The sequence below is a fragment of the Oryzias latipes genome, chromosome 18 (assembly GCF_002234675.1).
Source record: "Oryzias latipes chromosome 18, ASM223467v1".
NCBI lineage: Eukaryota > Metazoa > Chordata > Actinopteri > Beloniformes > Adrianichthyidae > Oryzias > Oryzias latipes.
This window is the reverse complement of record NC_019876.2, coordinates 10488464-10513912: the sequence shown is the minus strand read 5'-3', so window position 1 is coordinate 10513912 and position 25449 is coordinate 10488464. Positions and strand designations below refer to the sequence as shown.

The window sequence follows — 25449 nt, the reverse complement described above, 5'->3', positions numbered from 1 at the left end:
TTGCCCCAACAAAGAGCAACTTGAACCCTCTTTTTAGCATGTACCCATTGAACGGCCCTCCTGTCCACCTGCCAGCTTCACACTTGCCAGCCTTCAGGTGGAACCCGCCCTGGAGCCATCCCTAGGATGTTTGTCCAGGAGGAGCAGGAACTAAAGCTCCAGGCCACACACTTGATTTTGTTGTCAACTCTCTTGCATCTGCTCTCATTCAATTGTCTTGGGGGTGATGGGCACTTTCGCCAAGTTTCTAGAGAACCTCAAGTTCTACTGCAGCTACAGAGACGGCAAACTTGGTGTAAGAGATGGATGCAGCCTTGTCAGCAGTCTGAAGGAGACTCGAATCCCTTTTGCTACTTCAGAGTTTGAACTTGGCAAAACCCATGCTTTGCTGCTGTCCCACATTACTAGGTCTCTGCTGACACACATCTTCGCCTGCTCTTTGTCAAGAACTTAAGGGAAATAGCCGCTCCTATTTCTCCAGGGGTATAAAACTTTTTCGTTGATTTGTGTTTCTTGCGCAACAAATGTGTTTATGCTTTGTGACCATGGAAAATTTCAGAAAAAGTTTCTTACAAACCAAACAGGATTAAGAAACTTGTTTGGCCCACCAAGAAATGTGTTCTAGATTCAGTGAAACTTGGTCCTTGATTTGCCTGGCACTGAAGTAAAGTTGTCTTAAGTGTCAGTGAGCAGTTCACCAGAATATCAATAGCTTCTTGAGTATAAATGATTTAGTAGCGTGGACGAAGCTGTCGAGGCTTCTCCCTCACGACTCCACTGTTCTCTTTGTACACAATTGACTGTAAGTCCATGCATGCATTCATTACCCTACATGCAGTTACAGAGATACCTATCTGTTTATCTGCTTTAATTACAACTGTGCAGGAAGCCTGACTTTATCCCATATTCCCTTATTTGGCCCCCTCCCCCCTTTTTTTCTTTTTTCTTTAATCCTAAGGTACATAATATGTCTTGATCCTCTCACTGGAAGCAATTAGATTCAGCAATGTGGTGTCCCTCCCTGTATAATCATTTATCATGGTGCGGCATGTAATGTGTGCTAAAATGGAAGCTTTAGCTCATCTAGTCCAGGCAAATAACTTTATGCCTGTTGAATCATCAATATAGGGACTGCACTGGATGCTGACAAAAACTCTCACACCCAATAATTACAACAGTGTTGTAAAGCTATTGCAGGGAAGGCAGGGGGAGCATCCATCTACAATGAGATGAGAGCTGATGATACAGTAATTAAAAAAAACAAGCACAATAGAAAAGTTAAAATATGGGGGGTTATTTATGTATTTTATTTTATTTATACTACTTTATTATTACAGTAGCATTATAATGTTGCAACATGTTTTTTTCCTCTGACTTGATAATGAACTACTGTCAAGAAGAATGGCAGCAATTTTCCTCATTTCAATGTTACCTTCTACTTTCTCATGACTTGCCCTCATTCATTTATTTTTCCTAAAGTTATTAAATGAGTGAATACTTTACATTTGATCTTGTGTTCACATACTTCCAAAAGTCCCACTCCGATTATCTTTTGCTCTATTTTCAAATTGTTCCAAGTGATCTTTTAATTAAAATTACACAGTTTTTAGCCAAAATCAAAAAACCAGTGGTGCTTTCTAGAACACAGTTTATGCAAAGCTGCGGGAGTTGGTGCAGAGCAACCCCACCCCCCCTAACTGTCACTCATCTGTTTTTTTATGCTCTCCTGCCAGCCTACAGCCCCTCCCACCCCCAACTTAACATTACCGGTACCTGCACAACAAAAATGACGATCCCAGCCATTTGAATAAATAAATACCCAGAAATGCAATTTTAAGCTTTATTTTATTTATACATGTCCTCCATTAGGGGAATGCCACAAGAACATGTTAAAATCACCAAAAACAAGATTTTCATCAGAGTGGGTTTTTATTAATTCATATTTCCTCTATTGCTTCTGTAATTATGTAACACAGAAACCATCTAGGTACAAAGGAGTCATTTAAATTGGGAACAACAGTTTTTTTTCTTCTTTTTTTGCCAGAAAGGTTTCTTATTTTATTTCTTTTTGTCTTTGCACTGAATGGAAATGTGATCAACTTTAGTTTCTACAAATGCTTTCAAGAGGCCATTTGTTTCTCACACTGTGAGAGGACGCATCTTTGGTGCAGCAGTGTTGGCTGCAGTAACACACAATGTCTACAGAATGCCACTTTAGCATCTCTGACTGATGAAAAGCCTGCATTGTTTGTCTGTTTTTGTCTTTTTTACCCCACAATTAAAAAAAAAAAAAACTCTATTCAGTCAATTTCGATCCCATACTGGACTCAGCAAAATTCTTAATGTGTCATGACATCCAGCACCTTCCTCCAGCTTGACGGTTTTCCATCACCATTAGATGCTCTGCACATCCCAATGAATAGAACGGATGGGACTTTAAAGCGCCGGTCTGTTTGAGAGTCTCTGCTAGAAGACGTGGGGATGATCCAGAGGCCTGACATGACTGCAGTCACAAACACATCTGATGCCTGAATGAGACAAACACACAGGCTCTGTAACCTGAACCAGGGACCTAGTCTTCTAGTGGAGTCTCTTTCTCTCCGCCTCTGATTCATTCACTTGCTCTGCTTCACCGAGCAGACCTCACTCTCTTCCTCCTCCTCCTCCTTCTTCTTCCCCCTTTACACTCTTGAGCTCAGGAAAGGGAAAGTGCTTGTGTGAAACCTGAGGATCACTTGCAGGCTGAGGCAGCAGCGAGATCTACTTCGTATTTTAGCTTCAAGGTAAGATGATGCACTCAGGTACAGTTTGTACCAGCTGGATTCTGCTTTGCTTTTCAACATCTGTGCATTGAAAGCTGTGCATTTTGTAACGTTGGAGAGCAGACCTGACGCTCTGTAGTCAGAGCAGGAGAACGGTCTGAAAGGTGTCCACGTTGGAAACTTCTGACTGTGAAAATGGGACATTCAGTGGTGCTGCAATCATAGTCTTGATTGGGGAAGGAGGTCAGATTCAAAACTCTTTGATATTACTCTCTGTAGTATACATGTCTTGGGCGGGGAATCATTTTCTGGACTTATTTGGGATTAAAACATTGTTCTTACTTTTGCAGACAATAAAAAGCAGCACACTTGAATGGAAACATTTTTGGTTTATTAGGTCTAATCGATTGTTTTTGACAGGATGTCTGAGCAGAACTGAAATAAATCGAATGATCACATGTTCTGAGGTTTAATCCTCAATCCAGTTGCTTATTGCTTCTACTATAGCAGCTTCTGTGTTTGAATCCTTTCCCTTTTAGCACAAAAAAAAAGAAATCTGAGCCAAACGATCATCAAATCATGTTTGCTCAGCCGTCATAGCTTTGTTTTTGGAATGGGCCTTTTACGGGCCCCTTCTGAAGTGCTACTTATTGTTTTAAACTAGCAAAGCTTCAAGCCATGTGTACACCAAGCAAGGGGCCCCAGTGGAAAAACAACTTGCAGCACATTCGCAAAGACCATGGCTTCTCCAGGAAGGTCCTTCTCAACTGCTGCTTGGTGCGACGCATCATCACCTGGGCCTCCCCAAGCCCCAAAGGTACAATAGACCATTGGCAGTCTTTAAGTTCGGTGAATAAATGACTAATTCACAAATTGAACATTTATTTTCAACTTTAAGAAAAAAAAACACAACCTTTTTTAACTCAAACTTAAAATAAAAACAAATGTTCCGAAACTGAATTTGCATTCAAGATGTCCAAAACTTTGTAGCATTGGATAAGTCTAGACTCCATCAGAAACTTCAGTAAGTGTTGATTCCTTCCCATATTCAACATGTGCAGTGACTAAAAATACGGTATTCCCTTTCAAATAAAAAGTAAAAAAAAAAACTGCCTTTGTTAATCTCTGCAAAAAGCATCAATTCATCCCTTTCTACTGCAAAAGTGTTCATGCTGGTGTGAAACTCAAGAGTTTTGTGTGCCGTTTTATTTTTTAAATGTTGCTCATTTTGAAATACCGGTTAAAAAAATATTTTTTTTACACCTTAAGCTTTTCATTTATCACAAATGCACTATCACTGACGTCCTTGAGCTTTATTTTCCTGACCTCAATGACCCACTTAAAATTGTATTTCTTTATTTGAATTGGAAATCTGGAGCAGACCAAAAAGATTCAGTTAGAAAAGGATTGTATTTGTTACATAGAAATCATGCTGGGCGGCCGGGTCACAAGCTCCCTGATCTGTTTCATTCTGATGCATCCAATTTTAGACGTCTGCGCTGGAATCTGGATCAAAACTGTACGGCTGGATAGCTCTGATACTGCTCGCCATTTTTTTATTGGCACCAGTAATGTTAGGTCGGGAGTGTGAGGGACTGTAAGGTCGCTGGAGAGAGTGTAAACGGAGAGCTCTCAGCAACTAGGAGGGTAAGGTGGGATGATTTCCCTATGCCAACAGTCCGTCCACAACTGAAGCAAATTTCTAATAAACTACTGCTGCTCTGCAGAAACTGCCCTAAAAAACAACACAAGTTTTTACCTTCTGACTAAAAACAGCACCATCATAATTAAAACACCACTGTGACCGCTTTTGCAATTGATACTCAGCATTCTAGTGTTGAATTATGGATATTTTTTAACAGTGCACTTCCTCTCATTTATTTTAGTGTTTCTATTTAGAGCCCACATTTACACAGTCTTTAAAAAAAAGTCAGGGGAAGCATTCCAATGAAACCTCCAGGTTTATGAATTTGATCTGTGTTCCACCATTGTAGTGTGGCCTGTCAATTTTTATGATGTGCAGTAAATGGGCTGTACCCTGATGTAGAATGCAGTTAAACAGACAAGGGTCTTATAGTATAGATTTTTAGAGTAACTTGCACTAAAGATTTTTTTATCGCCCCAATGAACGAGTAATAATAAATGGTTGTCTGAAAAAGAGATGCGACATGAATATTCACCTTCGTTTTCTGCAACTTTCGTGTTCCACTAATTGCACATGTGTCATCAGTGCAGGTGCAGCTTCTAGGTCACATGCTCTCGTGTTGCTGTTTGCTTGGCTGTGAATACCCTCCTTTCTGTATGCTTCAGTGTGTGCGTACACCTGCATCGTAGTCATGTGAATCCACCCTACCTCTAGCATTTGGGCTGACAGCCACAGCTGGAGCTGTGGAGATGCAGCAGGTCCAGGTGCTGTTGTCAGCCATTGAACTGTTCTTATTTGTTTTTAGTAAAAACATTCTGGCATAAGGTTATTTTTTTAATATATATATATTTACAAAGGCCTTTAAATAAATATATTAGCTGTTATCTTTTTTTTTAAAAGACTCTAGTCAGCACAGACATACATTTTTGCATACGTTCAACATAAATATATCATCCCTCTCAGTTGCCCAATATAGCCTCTCAGCATAAAGATTTTTCCAAAAGAAGCGTGCCAGGTGGCAGTGGCGCCCTCAGGATCTGTCCCTGGAAACGAGCGTGCTCAAAAGAGAGAACGTCTTCAACTTTATTTTTGTTCCGATGAGACATGGTTTCCTCCCACTGTGACACATTTTAGGATGACTTACCGTTAAAAGAAACAAAAAATAACTGCAGTACACATGGATTTTCTTGGATTTGATCTATGAAAATATTTAAATTGTGGATTTTGGGTTAATATTTCAAAAAAGTAAGTTTTTTTTTATAGCTTATTAAAAGACCCACTCCGATCATCTTTTGATCTATTGTAAAAGGGTTCCCAGTGGTCTTTTTAATCATGACCATGCCATTTGAGGACTATGGGCACCAAAACCACACGCCACGAGGACATCTTCCTCCCCCGAGCTGTCACTCCTAACTGCAGACCACTGAAGAACACGGAACAAAACCACAGAAACTGTCACACCAGAACTACTGTTGCATTTATATTTAGTTATGTTTAAATATTCCTACATCTACCTCATAGTACTTTCTTTTTATTATTTATCCTCTCTTGTCTTACTCCTTTACACTTTTTCATATCTTGCTAGTTTGCACGAAAGCACAAGACACCGAAGCCAAATTCCTTGTACTTGCACTGTACTTGGCCAATAAAGCTAATTCTGATTCTGATTTTTTTTTTCTTGTCAAAACCAAAAAAAGCTGTATCATTTTCTAGGACAGTCTCGGCAGTACTTCATTAGAAATTAAACTTCTGAGTTGTTGGCGGGACTGTTGGAATGGTGCAACCCCACCCCACCTTTCCTGTCCCCCATAATTGAGAACTCTGTTTACATGCTTCCCCACTAGCTTATAGCGCCAACTTAACATTAGCAGTTCAGCAAAAAGGGCGAGCAATATCAGAGGTATCCAGCCGTACAGTTCTGAGCCAGATGCCAGCTCAGACGAGGAAAACAAAGACAAACGTGGATCTAATGGTCCACAAATGGATCCAGAAGAATGGAGTCCAGCACATTTTCTATATCATTAATCATTTTTCAAACGGACAAGTTTCTTGTCTGCTCCCTATTAACAACTTGAACAGAGAAATTCTCAGAATTGCATTTTAAGCTTGATTTTATTTATATATGTCCACCATCATCAATGAAATGCCGCAAGAATTTGTTAAAAACACTAAAACCACATTTTCTATTGGAGTGGGGTCCTTTAACATGTACACATCTGATTCTTTTATTTCAAAATGTTGTCTGAAGACTAATAAATAGGTTTAATTGTGCGGGGGGTTAAAAAAATTTGACAACAAGAATTGTAATTTTAAAATGTCAGAAAAAGACCATTTTAATGATAAAGGGAGAAAACACTGTTTTTGTTTCTTTTGTTTGAACTTGCATAGTGGGGAGAAAACCTGCAGCATCCTGTAGCTCCATGCAGTAAAATGTGCCTATTGTGTGCCTATTGGTCAGTGGCTTTATTCTGCAGCAAGATAACCAAACATCCAATTTTGCTAGAACAATGTGAGGAAATAAAAAGAAAATACTTGGAAATAGAAAGTGGCAGTGAAGCAGTGAAGCCAAACTCGCCTGCAAGTGTCATACTGGGACAGTAAAGTGCATTTTTTGTTTGTTTTTGTCTTACTTTTTGACATGGGTTATTAAAATATTACAGTGGGTGGATGCATTTCTTAGAAAATTGTATACAAATCCTTAGCTGTACCTTCAAATAACCGCCAGAAGAGGGCAGCAAGTCTCAGACTAACCTAATAACCAAAGTGATGTATGGTTTACTGCATCCACATTTTATTGCAGAGAAAACAGTCACTGTATAGATTAAATAATGACATTATAGATGGTATATGTTACAAATAAACTACAGTATAATGTGAAAAAGAAGGAAAAAAAGAGCAAAATGGAGGGATTACTGTCAAAATAACCAAATACGCCCTTTTGATAGTATCTTCTTTATTTACCTATTTAAAAAAAGAGAAGTATGAATACGCTGTGATCCAGAACTATTCCAATACAATTTAAAATGCCAGCCTTGCTGGAAAAGACGTTTTTCAAACACATTTCATGTCTTTCTTCTCTCAGATAGTGATACACTCATAAATTCTCTGAATCTCTGCACTGCAGCACAGATCTAGTGGCTCCAAATGTACTCGCTGTTGTATCGACGCAGTTCTCCTCTTTCTGTTTTGGCGTTTGGTATTTGAGCAGGTACATACAAATATGGGATTTTTGACCTCCATGATCGAGCAGGTAAAACTGTAAAAGAGCTCTGCAGCTGTTGCATATTTTCTGTTCGCATCTGTTTGACTAGTTGTCTCGATTTTGCAACTTTAAATTCAGTTTTATATATTTCCCTCTTGAATCTTGATCACTAGATGGCTGGCACTGCACAGATCTATCCATGTGTTTGCTTGCTTCTCCCCAGCTTTAGAGATGTTTCCACAAACATTCTGCACTAAGAGCCGCAAACAGCAGAATGTTTTCACCTTCAAACTGCTACTCAGGGTCTTGTCCTACTTTGTGTAGCTCAGAAAGAAGGTATTTTTATTGTAATTATCACACAAACACTCAAAGTATGGAAAGAATACCACTTCTTTATTGTTGTTATTATTGTTGCATCTTAAACCCTTAATTTCTCTGCACCAATTCCAGTTAAAATAGTAATTTTCTCTACCTTTAAAATCGCCTTACTGCTTCATACCACTTTGAGAAGGGCTATTTAAAAGCCTCTTTAACCCTAACGTTTATTTATAAACAAAAAACTCTAACCTTTGTTAGATAATTAAGAGTATGTCCTTGATAGATATACTGTAGTCGTTTGTACCTACATAAAAAGAAAATTAGCTTGAGGAAAATTCCCAAAGCAAGTGTGTAGATTAAAGCCAAACGCCGACTAGAGGTGAAGAAATTCACTTTCCATTTCAATCTATTTTTCCCACTTGGTCAAGAGTGCAAGCCTCTGTAGAAACAAGCAGGAAATGGGAAAAGCAAATGATGGATTAGACAGGAAAATGGGGCAGCGTGAAGTCTCACAAAGAGGAAAAAGCCAAATCGCAGAGGGACTGCTGGCTGGCAGACATGTCCCTCTGTCATTTGTTGAATCTAGATGCCAAAATGTTTGGGGGACTAAAAAGAAATGCAAGAACCTGATTTTCATTTGACAGTAGTTGGAAGGCAAACTTCTGCTGTGAAGAGTCAAAGAAAAATGCTTGGTTGATGGCAATAAATCGCCACAAATTGACTTAAGTCCTTTAAAAATATGATTTAAAATGCACCTTAAAACAATGTAGTTATGCATACATTGTCTATGTGACTTATTTTTCAGACTATAAATCACTCTGGAGTATGTCGCAGCATCCAAACAATGCATAATAAAAGAGGAAAAGCTCATATTCACGTCACACTGGAGAATAAGTTTCACTTTTGGGAGAAATGTAACAAAATACTGGACCAAAAACAGACATTTACCTTAAAAGATAAATTATAATAACGGATTAGATAACAGTAATAGACGGAACATCTATACGCTTCGCTACCGTAACACATCAATGCTTATTTAGCTTCATGAATCATTGGAGGCATCTAGTATGTTAGCACAACATATGAACAATTATTCAGATTGCCATAAAGAACATGCCAACAGGTCAACTAAACCTTATAAAACATCTAAATCTGTTGAAGTCCTCTGTGTCACTATGAAACAACTCCGCCTAGCCTGCGGGGAAAGATTCATTCCCATGGGCATTTGTTGTGCTTTCAAGAACACACTATATGCTGTTCGACTTTAGCATACAATATTTACACCAGACAAGGAGGGTGCTGTGGGGGGGGGCTTTTTCTTTTTACTAATGCATGTCTGCCACCTACAGTTGGAAAAGGCTTGGTGCAAAATGTCAAGTGGTGCAAATTTTGTTCCAAGTTTTTCTTTGACAACTCAATTCCAATAAATGAAAGACTTGGTGTCATATATATCCAGCCTTTTCTTACTTTTCTACCAGTTGATGCTTCCTTGTTTTGAAAAGGACTCTTCTTATACGCCACTATTAATTTCGACTCCCTTGTTGGTCCGATTGCAGGTGTTTGGGATTCAAACAGCCAAAAGTTCCACTGGTTGAACTTTCCTTGTGCGTTCAGTGAATGCCTGGTTTGTACATAGATCTCAAAAACTGACTTTAAAAAATTGAACATTTAAATTGAATAGAGTTTTGAATGCATAAGCATAGACTATTCATTGGAAGCTGTCGATTGAACGCCAGTATGATATGTATGTAGCTTAAGTCAGACCTCCAGCAAAACTATAGAAAAAAAACGGTGACTTTTACCCCCACAAATATGGTAATTTCAGACAAGCTAGCCTGTTTTTTTTGCAGACAATGCTGCTGTTATCCTCATCAATTGGTGTGGTTTGAGTAAAAAGATATGCTCTGTAATGTTTTAGTAGAACATACAATTTTAAATGTGTATTGTGTACGTGTGGTTAATGTGTTTGGCTTAAATGTCACCCAGATCAAATACACATGGTTGGAAAAAAAAACCACACTTTCCATTATGTCACACAACAGTGAGCCTGCCTTTCTTCTCCCTAACCTGCATCTCTTTGTTGATAAACGGGGATTTGGAATCTGACAGCCAGAGATTAGTGGGAGAATGTCCAATCTCAGCAAGTTGCGCTGTTTGTTTAAACACTTTAAAGGATCTGGCTGGTGGACAATTACTCTTAAACTTTATCCAGCTAACCCAGATACCAGTTGTCTCATTGTAGCGCAGCTCACTGGTCTAAGCTGTAATCAATACGGGTCTTTTTTGTGTAGCTATACGAAGAGCTCGCTGTACACATCATAAAAGATTCATTTGCTCCCACATGCAGGTGTGTTTCCACAGACTTGCTCAAGTTAATCATTCAGGTCATGCCAGACCCCGAGCACATCATTCAAAGTCCAGGCGGTGATTCAACCATCTAATAAAAAGAAAAAAAAAAAGAATACATTTCAGCGCAATGTAATAGCTTGTTACTCATAATGATGATGAGTTCGTTTAATTGATATGCTGATTTGTCTTTTGAATTACTCCAGATGTTTTGGACAATTTCTTTAGTTTCAAAATGTCATCTCAAAGTTTAATGAACATGTATTTATTAAACAGTATTTTGTCTCAAGATGCATATTTTGTTCATAGTGTTTTAACGGGAGATGGTAGGCATTCAATGTTTTCTTCAATATTAGAACCGGTAATACACGTTTAAGTTTAATAGCTAAAGAAAATAAATTAGCTTTTTAACCACTGCTAATGCCAGTTCTGCCGTAAGAGGCAGACATGCGCTAGTAAACAGCAGAAAAAGAGGAAGCCCCTCCCTTCTTGTCCAGTGTGAACACCATGGCAATTTTTTCATATCTGGCTTCTTCTTATTACTCGACATATTATTGATGATGTGAAAAATTGAAAATGACATAATTTGGAATGCAGCCCATTGAGCTTCCTGCTATGTAAAAACTGTGTATGAAAAAGGTATTATATTGTAATCTTGTTTGAACATTGAAAACTGTTTATTTGAAGGTGCAGTCTTACAAAAACAAATCCAAAGCAGAACGAACACCAAACACACAAAGTATGTTGAGATGGTTCCTCTGTAGAAAACATAAAAACATTTCGTGCACTTTAAAATGGTAAAAGTTCCCAATGAGACATCTTTTTTATTTTTTTAGAGCTTCAGGGAAACTTTATCCCATAAAACTCAAACCCCAAAAGATGAAAAAACAAAAACAACTAAAGGGCAAGGAAAATCAGTTTCAACAAAAATTCTAAAGATCAAAAGCAAACAAAATAATAATATTGAACAGGATGATCTCTCAAAATGCTAAATTTATTTTGCATGTACTCAACAGACTGCAAGACACCAGACTTCAAGGGAGGTCACGGTCATCAGTCATGAACTGTTTTTGCATCACCCGCCCCTTAACTCAGTCAGACACACTTTTTTTCTTCTATATTGTCTTTTGTTAAAACAAGTTACTTTCCGGTAACCTACTTAAGTCAGGTTCTTGCATTCCAGCAGCAGCTTGGCTCCTCTATAAATAGGTCTTCTTGATTGGTAACAAGGACAGAAAAAAAAATCTCCTCAGCTTATGGCTGCTGCAGGGCAGGAATGACTTTCTTGTATATCATGCTTTAACACACCTGTTCCTGTCACGGTCTAATTATTCTTACTGGTTTATGTCGGCGGTAGCCAATCAGTGGACAGGGATTATTGTCCAGGATGAGAGTCTGGATGCTCACCCATATTCCTCCCTGAGAGGGTGCCTGAAAAAGTTTGATGCATTTAATATTTAAGTATGAGAAACCAGCGTCTATTGCAGACTGGTTTGAGGGTGAGGATGAGTGAGATGTGACTGGTATCAAATAACAGTTTCTAAAATATTTTTCTAAATAAAATAAAAAATAAATAAAAAAATAAAAAATAAAAAAAATAACAGTTTCTGTTGGACAAAGCTTTAGCCTAGTTATAACCCCTACCAGCTCTTAATTAAACCCATTAGTTGAGATGTTTGCTTTTTAAGCAAGTGTGTCCACTTTTTGCTTTGATTTTTATGCACAATTTCACGATTTTGTTCCATTTTTATCACAATCCGTTGTCAACATGATCCAAATTTTGTTATGGATTTAATAGTCATTTTAAGAAAATAAAAGCCCTATTTCGAGTAGTTTTAATACTATTAATAAAACAAATCCACAAAACTCAGTTCATACATTAGATTTCGCAGGGCTTTGTTGTGACTTTATTTTCTATTTGTTGAAATGTTTTCCTCTTGTTGACTTGTGATGGAGAAGGCTTCACATCTGACATACAAACACCACAAACAAGAGGTTGTGGTCAATTCACTGGCTGCTCCTTCCAAAAAGAGTCAGAGTCATTAACCCTTTTCCACAGCTCAAAGTTCAGACGCTAAGGGAAGATTTGGACTCTTACAGTTGTTGAAAACCCTAAGAATGAAGCAGACATGAAGTTATTGTGGGACATGAAGAGAACAGGATTTAGAAATGGAGAACACCCTTGATATTTCAAAATCCTTTGGGGAAAAAACCTTTGGGTCCATGAGTGTTGCGCAATGAAAATAGCTCATGAAACACTCCTAAAGTTATTATACAAAAAAAACTTTGTTGACATGATCCCAGTCATGCCTGGTTGATCAGAGCACTCTCACCTTGTGTAATGCTCAAAAAAGAAAACATGTCTTAATTCTTGTACTGACCGCAGTTTAAATGGACTGAGATTTCGGAGGAATGGTCTCCCATTGAGTAAACATTCTGCATGAACGAATGTCCAGAAGTCACACCAAACAAATGTGTCAAATGTGCCACTGGTCTTTAAAATGAATTGGGACATGTGTTGGAGAACTTGGTAAATTCAGTCTTAGAGGTGTTAGTCTTGCAACATTACTGCACATTTCATGAAAGTCTTAAATATTGTGGGTGGATTTTTTTTCTGTTTACAATGAATTGTTGGTTTGTCTCCCATTAGAAGGGAAATTTATCTTGATATGAAGGATAAATGCACAGGTTGTTATGAAGTTACAATACATTAATCTGCAGCTGTTTGTGGGCTTACATAAAGATAATAGACACCTGTTGTAAAAGTGGAAACCTGACACTTTTATTTAAGTGTTCATTTGTTGTTTACCATTAAATCATCAGTTAAAGCCATTAAAGTTTCTTTTTTTATTCATTTTTTTAGTTGCATTAGATGCATAAATTATCTTTTAATCAAATAGTCTTATTTAGGTTGGCAATCTTTTAAACCAGGGTTCACCAACCTTTTTGAGACCGAGGGCTATTTCATGGGCACCAAGTGGTATGAAGGGCGCCACTAAAAACCTCCTAGCCCCCCCCCCCCCCCCCCCCCAAAAAAAAAAAAACAACACAACTTGAGGACTTCCTTTTGTGTGCCCTATTTTTATTTGCTCATTTTACACACAAAGACATGCATGAATTTTCTAGACTCGAATTACAGGGGGGGGGGTCAAACTCAGTTGCAGAGGGAGCCTAATTTCAAAACAGACTTTAGGTTGCAGCCGAACAAGATAAATATTTATTGAACACACTAAAGCTAAACTTTTAAACCTTTAGAACTTTAACTTAATTTTAACTTTTTAAACATAAATGTAAATAAAAACAAACAGGAATATTAATCCTCACATTAATGGATTACTCAACCACCTCAACCTATTCTCAAAATCTTTACATTACATGAATCATAAGAATGTCCAGAAATTGTGTAATTTATTTGATCTATTTAAACTTTTGTAATAGACCCTTACTTTTAGTGATTATTTTTTAAGTTATATTTGTTTACATATTTGGGTTTTCTTTGTCTACCTTTATCTCAGAATTGATATTGTTGTCATTGACAGACATGCCGTGGTTGTTTGTTGAATATTTGCTTCAATAAAAAAAAAAAAGATTTTTTTTGGGTGCATTCCCTGCGGGCGCCACAAGGGGTGCTCGCGGGCGCACTGGCGCCCGCGGGCACAGGGTTGGTGACCCCTGTTTTAAACTTTATTAGAATTATGCCTTTTTCAATACAGCTCTAAATCATTCTGAGCATCAGATTTTTATTTTTAAGAGTTTTTGCACACTGAGACCAAATCCCGTATTATAATATGCAATTGAAGCCAATAGTTTTGAAAACTATGAATCCCATTCAGGGAGACTTTTAGAATGATTTCTGCTCTGTGGGATTTCAATGCTTTTGTTGTTTACATACAATCCTCATTTGCCCGTTTGAAGTGCTTTCATCTACCAGTACCCTGCAGTTGAACCTGTGAGATCACTAAGCCGAGTTCAGTGTGCAGAAGTGGAAGCAAGTTCTCATTCTTGTTCACCATCGCGGCAAGAAATAAAAATGTCAAAAAGACAAGAAGCGGAGTAAGAAAAGCAGGCTGAAAGTACCAGAGCTGTGCAAAAAAGCTGTAAAAATGTGGCTTTGTGGAACCATTCAGCTGCAGAAAAACAAAATTGATTAAACCTATTGGCACGGAAACAAGAAAGGTTAAATTGACTTCAATTCGAAGTAGACTGTGTGTTAAATCTGTGCAAATATGCAGGAATATGAGAAACAAAAACAGAATCACTGAGGAGGGGGGGGGGTTGGCTCCACTTGAAACCTCATAGAAATGGATGGTCTGGTTCATACAGACAGACTTAATAAAAACTGGATGAATGTTTATGTACTGACCTTGGCTTGAACTTGCTTGGACGTTCTCGCACGGGAAGAATGGTGATTGTCTTGTAAATGTTTCACTTGTGGGCGATTGAACTGGTCCTGTAATCATCTTGAGATGGAAGAGCAGCCTTTTGTAAGATCTCTGCTTTCTGTAACGCAGACAGTAAATGTTCAAATCATTAAAAGGTGGCCACAGTTTTGCTTTTTTTTTTTTAAGTTGGTTGCACTTGATACTGATATAGTAAAATATCAGTATTTTACGATGGTCAAATTCTATTCTAATTAGTAGAACTGTGTGACTACAACTTTTTTTCTTTTGAAATGCTACAATACAGTAGAAGCATTTACACACTCAATTTCTTTGTTTGGATTGTTTTGTTTGTGTAAATTGTTTGCCATTTGTTGCAATTCCAGAAAGATGTGAATTATATGCAACAAAGTGGAGCAAAAAACTAATTTAAAATAACTTGAAAAGTTAAAGTTCCATTAGGTGTCACGCACTATAGGTTTGTGAAAAAAGTCCCAGCATCCCTTGGGGGAGGGGTGAGCTGCAGACACAACCATGCTCAGGAACCATATGGTGGTATAAGACCAAAATTCAACCCCATAATGCTGAAAGTCAAGAAGGGAGGCATTGGGTCCCATTTTTAGAACCTCTGGTGACTTGGCCTGGATTTGGACTTGCACCCTTCCAATCTCAGGGCAGACACTCTACCACAAGACCACTGAGCCACTATCATAAATCTGGTTTTACATTTGTCTACTACAAGTTTTGCTGTATAAAGTGCCAAATCAAAGTGAATGCAGTTTATAAATCTAAGCTAACATGAACAGAAGTTCTTACATTTGGCTTTGTGTGATCACATTTTAGCCCAGGTATGCACCCCTGTATTTGAGTGCTACTTTCAGTGGAACGAAGAATAATTTTTCCCTGTGAATGGCAGTTTTTTTCACTTGTAAAAAGATGATTTATTGCTCTTTGTACACATGAAAATGGTTTTGTAACCTTTTGAGAGTCCTTTATTTTAATGGATGTGCTGTCTTTATTCCTCTCCACTATGAACAGTATGCAGTTCCTTTTTTTTTGTAGAAATATTAAAGAAGCTTCCATCCGATCATCTTTTGATCTATCTTAAAAGCGTTCCCAGTGGTCTTTTAATTATGACTATGGCCGTTTTAGCCAAAATCATATCATTTTCTAGGTTATAGCTTCTGCAGAGCGGCAGCAGTTCATTAGAAATTCGCCTCTATATTTGGTACTGTTGGCGTGGAGCATCCCCGACCCCCCTTCCTGTCGCAGAGCAGAGAGCTTGTGGCCCCACCCATTGCTGGTGTTGTGTTTTGGATCTTTTGTTAATTTATTAAAATTAGGTTTTCAGTGAATCTAACTGTAATGGCTGTTACAATTAAAGTCCTAGTCAGACTAAACCCTTTGTCATTTTTATGATGGGAAAGTGCTGGTTTTCTAACAGTCCGCTGGAGACTCTTTAAACTCTACGGAAGATTTTTTTTCACTCCTTCACTTTCAACAGGGAAGGGAATTTCTCACCCATGAAACAACGCATTAAGGACAACCTCTATATTTGCTGCACTCTCAATGGCCCGTACCTATTTGTTCTCACTTGAGGGAAAGAAAAAAACAGTAGTCTCAGTGCTCCCAGTGGACAAAGCCTCTCTTTCTAGGGTTACAGTAGTGGTGTGTCTGCCTGCCAGCAGACGCGCTGTATAGAAATTAGGGCAGCAAATACAACAGGGCTCCAGGAAAGAAACCAAGGTAAATGAGGTCATGGAAAAAAGATGGCCCTCGTCTGGCCCGCAGAGCTTTTTAGCATTGCAAAATTGCTTTGTATTGACGGTTACCTACATTTGAACATAAACTAGGTTGTTATCAGGATAAATTGCTTCTGTAAGTAGATCGATCAGAATTAGACATAATAGAACCAGGAAAAGCAACTTTTTGGGAAGGATGTCATGCTCTTCTTGCTCTCACACTTTGGTGCGAAGTGGTTTGGATCTTTAAAATCCGAATTGAAATGCAAAGTAATCCGTTTGTTTGACTAAATAACCTTTTCGTTCATAATCTAAAACCGAAGGAAAATTGAGCCGTAATTGAGTTCACTCATACAGAGGCAGTTGAACCATATGGATACTGTGGGGTTCTGGGTTGTCCGGGCCAGTGGAGGATCACAGATTAGGCGCATCTTAAGAAGTGCCCAGGTGTGTCTTGCCGTTTCGTGTGGTCACCTACAGGGACATCATGAACAAACAATTGTCGTACATGGGATATGTGTATTGTAAAGTATTTGTAAGGATACGTTCACACCAGGCATGTGTCGCTAAGCATGGGGTTTTGTACATGATTTTTAGCTACGGTATCCTTACACCATGTTTGCTACAACCGGTCACTCATGGCAAATCCTTAGAAAAAAATGTGCATGAACATTTTTGTTCTACTGGTCCACCGAGCAGTCTATGACCTTGATATTTTGTGGGGGGCCACCTGCATGCCCTGGACGGGTTTGCCCATGTTTTGCCTGCAGGAAGCCCATATCCACTCGTAAGGGCAGTTGTGACCAAGGCTATAGCTGAACGGATGGGTATTCCTCAGAAAATATAGTTTCTCGTCCATTAAAAGTCAAGGCGGTGATTGGCTCTTTTTGTAGAGCGGGGACGCACCACATAATGGAATTTTTCCTTCTACTTCTTTGAGTGCTTACTGGCAGTCCCCATCTGCTGATGAATTTCAAACACGATGGTCTCCCGGTAATTACTGTGCTAATGTTCATTTGTACTGCATGGTGGTTGTAATTTGACCATTCCCCTGGCAGCAACTAAGTTGTTTTATTTTTCTCATCTTGAAGGCAGTCATTCAGTAAATGGCTTTTTGTATGTAAGAATAGCATTGTGCCCCTGAGTGTTAAAAGGGTTCAAAGGAAGAGTCGCTAAAAGTTTGATTGGATATGGGTGTCTAAGAGCAAAATATTAACATGCTGCAAGTGAAAGCCACCTCTCAAATTAAGTAAAATGTGGTCTCTGAACTGAATAAGAGTTTCATGCAACCCTTTGTCCTTCATGAAAATGGATGTAAGCTGCACTGATGGGTAACCTTATCCAAATATAATTAAATATGCTAATCTTGTAGTGGCAGCCAGGTTTTTTAGCTTTTAGACAAAGAACTGGCAAGCAGGATCTATAATTGTTCTTGATATTCCAACAATACTTCAGCTGCTGCTGCTGCTGAGCTGAAACAGATGTCCCTGCAAACTACAAACCCTTTTGCGCCAGCTTCATCATTCCAGGGAAGGTTTTAATTGATTTTTCTGGAATTAAGACTCTTGTTTGGCAGACATGCAGCGCTGCATATTCGTGGAGTCCACTTCTGGGCACGAATAATAGCTACAGATGGGTATCTGTGCACATCTGGCAGAGTAAGGCTGGAGGCCATCGTGCTACAGGCCTGTCATGTAATCTGCTGTGTTTATGGTTGCCGACTCTTGTCCTCCAGTTTTGGATTTTGGGACTGTGTATTCTCCTTATGAGAAGTGTCTATAAATAGAAAGCCTATGTCTGGTCTCTAATGTTGGGTCTTTTATACAGACTGAAGCTTTTCAGTTGAGATGAATACTCAGAAGTCACATTTAGGACCATTCAGGTTTCTTTTTTTAACCATCCTGATTAGGATGATTCTTGTTTTTGTCCTCGGACCCCTAAACTGGTCAAGGCGTTTAGCTGTCTTGTCTTTAGTTGAGCTCCGGTAGATATTTCTTTCTGTAAAGCTATGTTCACAACGCCCTTGGCAACGTGTGTTCAAGCAACCACTTTCAATAAAAAGTCCGTGTTTTGGGCTTCTGCATTCAAAACTCTCATGATCATGCGTAGCTATGCACATTTTTAGGACAGTTTTTTGGGCTCTAAGTACAAAATGCGGCCATTGAACGTGTGTTGAAAGTTACACCAGTTGAATTTTTCGATTCAATTTTATTTACTGTACAGACCAAAAGTTTGGACTCACCTTCCTATTTATTTGAATGAGAAGGTGTGTCCAAACTTTTGGTCTGTACTGTATATTACCCAATATTACAATAGTTGTCTCAATAGGCTTCATACTGGGAATTGTATAAGAACATGAAATCAGTCATAAAATCATTCCCATCCTCTCTCACAGTGCTTGCTCCATAAACGGAATTTTACATGATTTTTTTAATCTATTATTGGCTACTTAAAAAAGAAACTTTTTGGCCTGAATTATACAAACAAAGTGAACTAGATTGCAACTTTTACACGAAATACAGGATTTTCTGCATGTTGGCCCAAACCAGGGGAAGTCCAACATCATAGCATTCCCCTTAACCTTATGATGCAGATGTCAACAGCGACACATGAAAAACACACGCACTTAAACCTACCGTAACTCTTTGACTGCTCATGCGAGCAATGTCACTTTTTCCATGTCAGGATCTGCTGGAACTACGCTAATTGCGTCAACGGCTGAAGAAGTAACTATAGTCAAAAAAATGTCAGCACTGTAGCTAGAGCTCTGGTGTGAAAGGGTTAAAATCCAGTTACGAAAACACAAGAATACAAAACAGCCTTTAAATACAGCATCTTCATAGACTATTTATGCGTGTTTATATTTGGGTTTCAAATTAATCGATGCCTTACATGTTTCTTCAATATTTTTTTTTATTCTTTCATTTTTAAAGCTCTTCTCAAAGGATTAACAGAACAGAACATCTGCCTCTGCAGACATCCTGTTCTTTTTTTCCTTTCAATTGCGACGCAAAATCATTAGAGATAAAATGGATTAATGTAACTGACATCAGAGCACAGAATGAAACGAACACTGAAAACTGTGATGATAATTAAAGTCGTTATGGAGAAAATTAATGAACATAGCATGTTTAGAAAATAGATAACTTCATTTCCTGTAGACTGTAAGATGCTTTGAAGAAGGAAAGAAATGGTAGAAAGATGAGCAAGAGGGTGAAGAAAAAAGATTTCATGAAGCATAAACCAACAAACACAACAGCCTTTTTTGTGAACCTTTACCAACTATAACACAAAACTTTGATCTTAACTTTGATTTATTTTTGTTTTTAATAATTATTAAATTTTGTCCTACAAGTTTCACTTTACTTTTAGCTTTAACATCACACTAGATTTAATTAGTGTGATTCTTAGAACATTGTGATAGAAAGTACTAGTGCGAAGATATTAGAAATTGAGTTTAAAGGCAACATCTAGAGTTCCAACATGTTCCAATGATGAACTATGTTTTTAACCCACAAGACTAAAGCATTTCATGCAAGTGTTTTGCAAAATAAAGGGTTCTAAAATTCAAATTTTAGAAAAGGCATCAGATTAAATTCAGAAGTCCGTGAGCTCACCAGTGAGTTTGCCAATCAAAGCAGCTGTTGAGAATGATGCAGGAATGAAAAAAATTAACAAAGGGGTTTAAGAAGGTTTTAGTATTGAAATATTGACACACCTTGGTATGAATCCTTGGAACTTAGTATTTAGTTTAGTAAAGGTTTGTCTCGTTTTTGTTTTGTCTGTTTGATATTTCTGTTCTCAATTTTTTAATTTTGCTCAAAAAAAATTTACCTTTCAAATTTGAGTTTTTGGCAGTTGCAGGTTCATGTGGAATTATTGTCATATAATCAAAATATATCTGTAAACAAGAAAAGAAACTGGGATTGTACTAAAAAGATGGCCACAAAAAACTATTTTAAAGATAAAGTAATTAAAAAAACTGTAAAGTAGTAAAAAAAAGGTCAAAATGACTCAGGAGAACTAACGGTTAAAGACCAGGAAAGTTATTAATGAGGAAATGAAGCAAAAAGAGAGAAAAGAAAGTTGTAGTCCAGAGCCCTGTGGGATACCAAAACTAGCTCAGGTTTGTGAATTTCAACTGATCATGAGTTGTCCTTTTTTTCACCTTTGATTTGCATAACTTGGTGATTTTACTCTCCCACTTCTATTACTGCAGTCTTCTATCAGTTTCAGCTATTTATCAATGCTCCAAGGTTCTTCAGCCACAGTTATTAGTAAGCTAACTCAAGGTGGCCTTAGTAAATGTGCAGTAGATCACGTTAGTTCTTATCAGTGGTCTAGTGTTTCAGAATTGATGTTCAAACCCTATTTAAATGCACAGCACATCCAGTCTACTGAATAGCAGCTCGGACTGCAAATACAAAGTTAGGAATAGGAAAAGTTGTAAATAAAGAGTGTCATCTACTCTAGAATGTGTTTGTCCATGCTCTGTCTGTCCAACAAGCCATGAAATATGGCCTTCTACATTAATGTGTCTTTTCCTGAGGAAAGAAAAACCCCTCTGTGAGCACTTCTTCTCCTTGCTCAGTGGATGAGGAGTATAAACTCAATTTTTTCCAGGCTGTACAGAGAATTTAAATTCAGTGCCCGTGCAGTCATCTTTTCCCTGACTTCTCATCAGCATGATAACAAAGACTATACATTATTGGCTCTGTTTTGCCTTGCAATCAGGCAAAGCTCCTGAGGATTTGAGTGAAAACTGATTTGATTCTAATAACATGGATCTGAATCCCCTGCCTCCCTGCTTATCTTAAGGAACTAAAATGGAGCAAATGCTTGGAAATGTATTGAAATAAAAATCTTTTGAACCACAAGAATTTAAGAGTTTTTTTTCTTTTGCTCTCTTTCTTTTGCTCAGCCTCCACTTTGAATGAAAAGTACCATAAATTACAGGCTATAGAGCGCACCTGATTATGAGCCGCATGCAACCACATTTAAACATGTTGTAGCGTACATTCTTCACGTCTCCCACAGTCTCAGAGTGGGAAAAGCAAACGCAGATAGCATATTCTCCTTTCCGGTATTATAACCTATTTATTTGATCACACTCACAAAAAGCCAAACAGCGCGGACACGTCACTTCTACTCACAGCCACCTCAGTCATGGTGAGGAACTTTACACCCACGATTCCCCACTTCCCATGAGTCTTAGGGGCCGATGGCGGGACTAACCCCTGGGTCTCCACATTGTGTTGTAGATTGAGGATGTGAATGTGCTGAAAACACGTGCGTGTGAGAAGGAGGGGTGTGTATTTATGTTTGTTGTACAGAGTGAAGGGGAACTGTAATAAATGAAGGTTTACCCCCGAAGAAGATGAATGATTCTTCATTAACCCTCTCTGGAGGCTCTGGGGGTCCAAACAGGGAAGTGAACAACTGAAAAAAGAGAGGAAAGAAAAAAAAAAGTAATCGCAGGAAAGGTTCAACACTTGATATACTTACAAAGAAAGACGGTACACAGAAAGAGTTTTCAAAGTTTTAATAAAATACCTGAGCTTTTCTTACCAAACAGTGCCTGTGACACGGTAGTAACACGGGAGCAATATGGTAGTAACAGGGCTGCTTTAAAAAACATGAAAAGTCACTGAGAGCTTTCTTCATCTTACTCCTGTACACTGAAACCATGGAAGTCTTCCTCCTCAGTGTCGGATTGGAAAAACGTTAGATAGTCTTCGCCACACACTCTCTCCCAGTGTCTCCTTCATTGTTGCTCTCATCCTGAGGCAAATTCCCTCCTGAGCTTGCGCTGTCCTCTCCGTCATGCAGCAGACCGGCTTTTCCAAACCCGTTGGTGATGTTGGATTTTATCACACTGCTTTTAACGATTGCTTTGAACTTGAAAGCTGCCTCATATTGTAGTGGCGGTCACGTGCACGTTGGGTCTAATAGCAGCAAGGGATTTTGGGATGCAGCTAAAATAGGGCTGAGCATGGGTGTTTCTTTTTGTTGCACCATGACTGAGGGGTCTAAGAGCAGAAGTGACGTCCATGCTGTTTGGGTGCGGGTGGGTATGTAACAATAAATGGGCTTGATGCAGGAAATAAGAGTATACATTCAGCTTTGCTTATAGCCTCCTCCTAAGTCTGTTCAGTAGGGATGGGAATAGAAGCTTCCCTTGGGGTTCATGTAATTGTGCCGTAAAAATGAACCACCCATTCAGGGCTTTGAAACCACAAAGAACAGCGGCATTTGGTGGCAGACTGGACGTATATCGACATATGTATCAACTAAGCTCCTTGTAACACTTCAATGTGGAAATGATGATGAAAAAATGTAAAACAAAACAATGTTGTTAATGATGATTAGAAAAAAAAACGTAAAACAATACTACATGTGACCTATTCTGTGAATAAAATAAAAGCAAACAAAAAACAAAATTTTAAACTGCTGGCTTGTAACTCAGAACCTTTGGATATGCATCCCACTGAGTGACCCACTGAGCTAACTCTACTGAAATTAGTTTGGCTTTTCATTATTTATTCATTGAAATATTTTTTTTATACACAATGTTCATAGTGTATTGTTTTATACGGAGAAATCAAGCTGAAATTATCTTGAGCCACAGTACGGTTTTTACAAGGAGCCATGGTAAAGTGCAATGAACTGACGCTGATTCCAATCTTGGGGAAACAATAAAACTGGTCGGGAAACGTTCGGGATTCATTTCGTATTTCTAGAAAATAGCGCTCCCAACTGTTCAAAACTCAAGTGCCATCTGAACAGTGGTTCGACCAAACGATGCATTTGGCGCGTCATATGTCATCAACCACGTGATCTGCTCTAGTTGACACACGCCCTAAAACATTTTGTCTTTGAACCACTCTGTTTCATGAAGGTGAAACGCGCGCCGAAGCTTCGTGTCAGTCCATCCCTACTGTACAGAGTCAAGAGGTGTATGGTTCACAGATAGTTGTTCATTGCAGTTAATTATATAAGTGGCAACTCGGATGACTCACAGGTAGAACCACCTTTGATTCTTTTTGAATTTCCTGTGAGTATCTGTTTGTGTTATTCATTCTCAAAGCTGGAAATACATTAATCTTGCATTCCCCTGTCTCACGATTACCTTTTCTGCTCGAACGCCCCTAACGGACGTTAGAAAAAATGCATAAATTAGCAGAATCCTTGAATAAGCCGCAGGGTTGAAAGCGTGTGACAAAAGTAGCGGCTTGTAATCCGGAATTTACGGTATATGTAAACGTGTACACTCACTTTTCTGGCTTCGGCTTTTTAAACTCTTGTGGACATTTTTCCAGTTTCGATTCAGTCGGTCTGCTACTTTCCAAATGTACTGTTTGGTTTGTGGTGTGTGTGTGTGAGTTTGTGTGTGTCTGCGGTGTGCCACAGTATTGAAGGAGTCAGATGGCCTGGGGAACATTAAATATGGGGAAATGACACTTTCCAGATTATTATTGTTTTCTTTCACTCAATCAGACTGAGTGATGGGGATTGTGAAAAGGAGGATGACGTTCATTACTGTCTCTGGGGTTTGATGAGTTCATCCCTCAGACGTATTGAGCTTTTCCTTTTCCTTCTTCCATTCTGTCTGGTTTGTGAAGCATTCCAAGTATCCTCATGCAAATTAGAAAAAAACCACAAGTAACTAGATATTAACTAGACAGTAAATGGTAGAAACATGAATTTTTTCATGCATATTCATCCAAAACTTTGTTTTATATTCTCATTGCTATATTCATATACTGTCAATCAAACACAGGTGATAACATATAAAATTCCAGCTGTATTCTTTAATGTATTTCAATGAGCAACAAACAAACAATAGTAAAGTGAAATAGGTTTCAACAAGAGTGCTAATTAAATGCCTCTTCTATTGAGCAGTCCTAATTGCTGCCCTTTATTGGCTGAAACTTTTAACCATTAGCATCACCGGTAAATAATGGTTGCAATCAGGCCACTTGAAGGCAGCAAAAAAAAAAAAGTGCAGGTCCCTGATGCTTTAACCTTTTTGCCATGTAATTATGGGAAAAAACAACACCCCTGGTGTAGATTCAACCAATTAAAAGAAGTTCAGCTTTGTTAACAGGGGTTGTGTGGAAGTGCTCAGGAGTGTCTGCTTGTAAGCACTTCACACAAACCCAGTGGAAAACAAAACCCGTTCCTTTAAGCAGAGGAGCACCTGCTCTGCTCACTACCATAGATGAGGTGCATCCTTTTTAATTTTAGGTGTTCACAACAATGAGTGCAAACACATAGATCTTAGTCAGACTGACTACATTAAGTAAAACAGCACACACACAGAATTTTTCAAAATTCTGACATCTGATTTTTAACTTAAATTTGGCTGCTAGTCCAGCTATTTCTAGGAGTGTGCTTAACCACCTTTTAATGTTTGTGATAACTCGGCAAACAGAAAATTGGTAAAATGGTAATAACAAAAATTTTTGCCTGTTGACTTATCTGTTATACAATGCTCCCCCGCATATTCGCGGTTCCACGTATTGGCTGACTCCCGGGGTTCCTCACAAAAGCTAAGACAACTCAAGACGCTTGCTTGAGACTTTTGCATCCCAGGAGGTGTTGCGGGAATTTCTGAGGAAGGGGGGTGGGGGCGGAGATGAGCTTGTGCTCCTGCATGGATAAATGGCATCGGCTGACTCAGAAGTGGCCATAAAATATCCTGATATGCTGAGGAAGATAATCGCGGGGAATAATTACCGGTATCATCTGGATGAATGAATGGTGGATGAAACCGGCCTTTTCTGGAAGAAGCGACTCTCAAAACACGCTCACATCGTACTGCAGGACCATAACTGATGGAGGAGGACGGGCTACTGGTTTTAAGGCACAGGGAGAGACACTCCTAATGTGCATTATAAAGTACGCTATGGTACAGCCTATAGCTCTGAATAAAAGTATGTCGTATTAAAGGGTCAAAGAAAGCTAGCAACTGAAGTTTTGTCCGTAAATCTTTTTTCATTCATTTGAATGTATTGCTAATGTGGCCAAGCAATGGTAGCTTATCTTGATGGCT

The 25449-nt window shown here is 38.5% G+C and overlaps 1 protein-coding gene across 3 annotated transcripts in view; it reads left to right on the top strand.

The window, feature by feature from the left end:
- The window catches only part of kcnip4 (potassium voltage-gated channel interacting protein 4), a 185475-nt gene that overhangs the window by 18519 nt on the left and 141507 nt on the right, over positions 1-25449 (top strand). Inside the window, exons 1-2 of one of the 3 annotated variants that reach the window (XM_020711581.2) lie at positions 2071-2783; positions 3427-3579. The exons of 1 other annotated variant lie outside the window; for it this stretch is intronic. In XM_020711581.2, the coding sequence (XP_020567240.1) occupies positions 3441-3579 (139 nt within the window). In that variant the 5' untranslated portion in view covers positions 2071-2783; positions 3427-3440. Of the gene's footprint in view, positions 1-2070; positions 2784-3314; positions 3580-25449 lie in introns of those variants that run through there. One more of the 3 variants, XM_020711580.2, reaches the window with a different exon arrangement.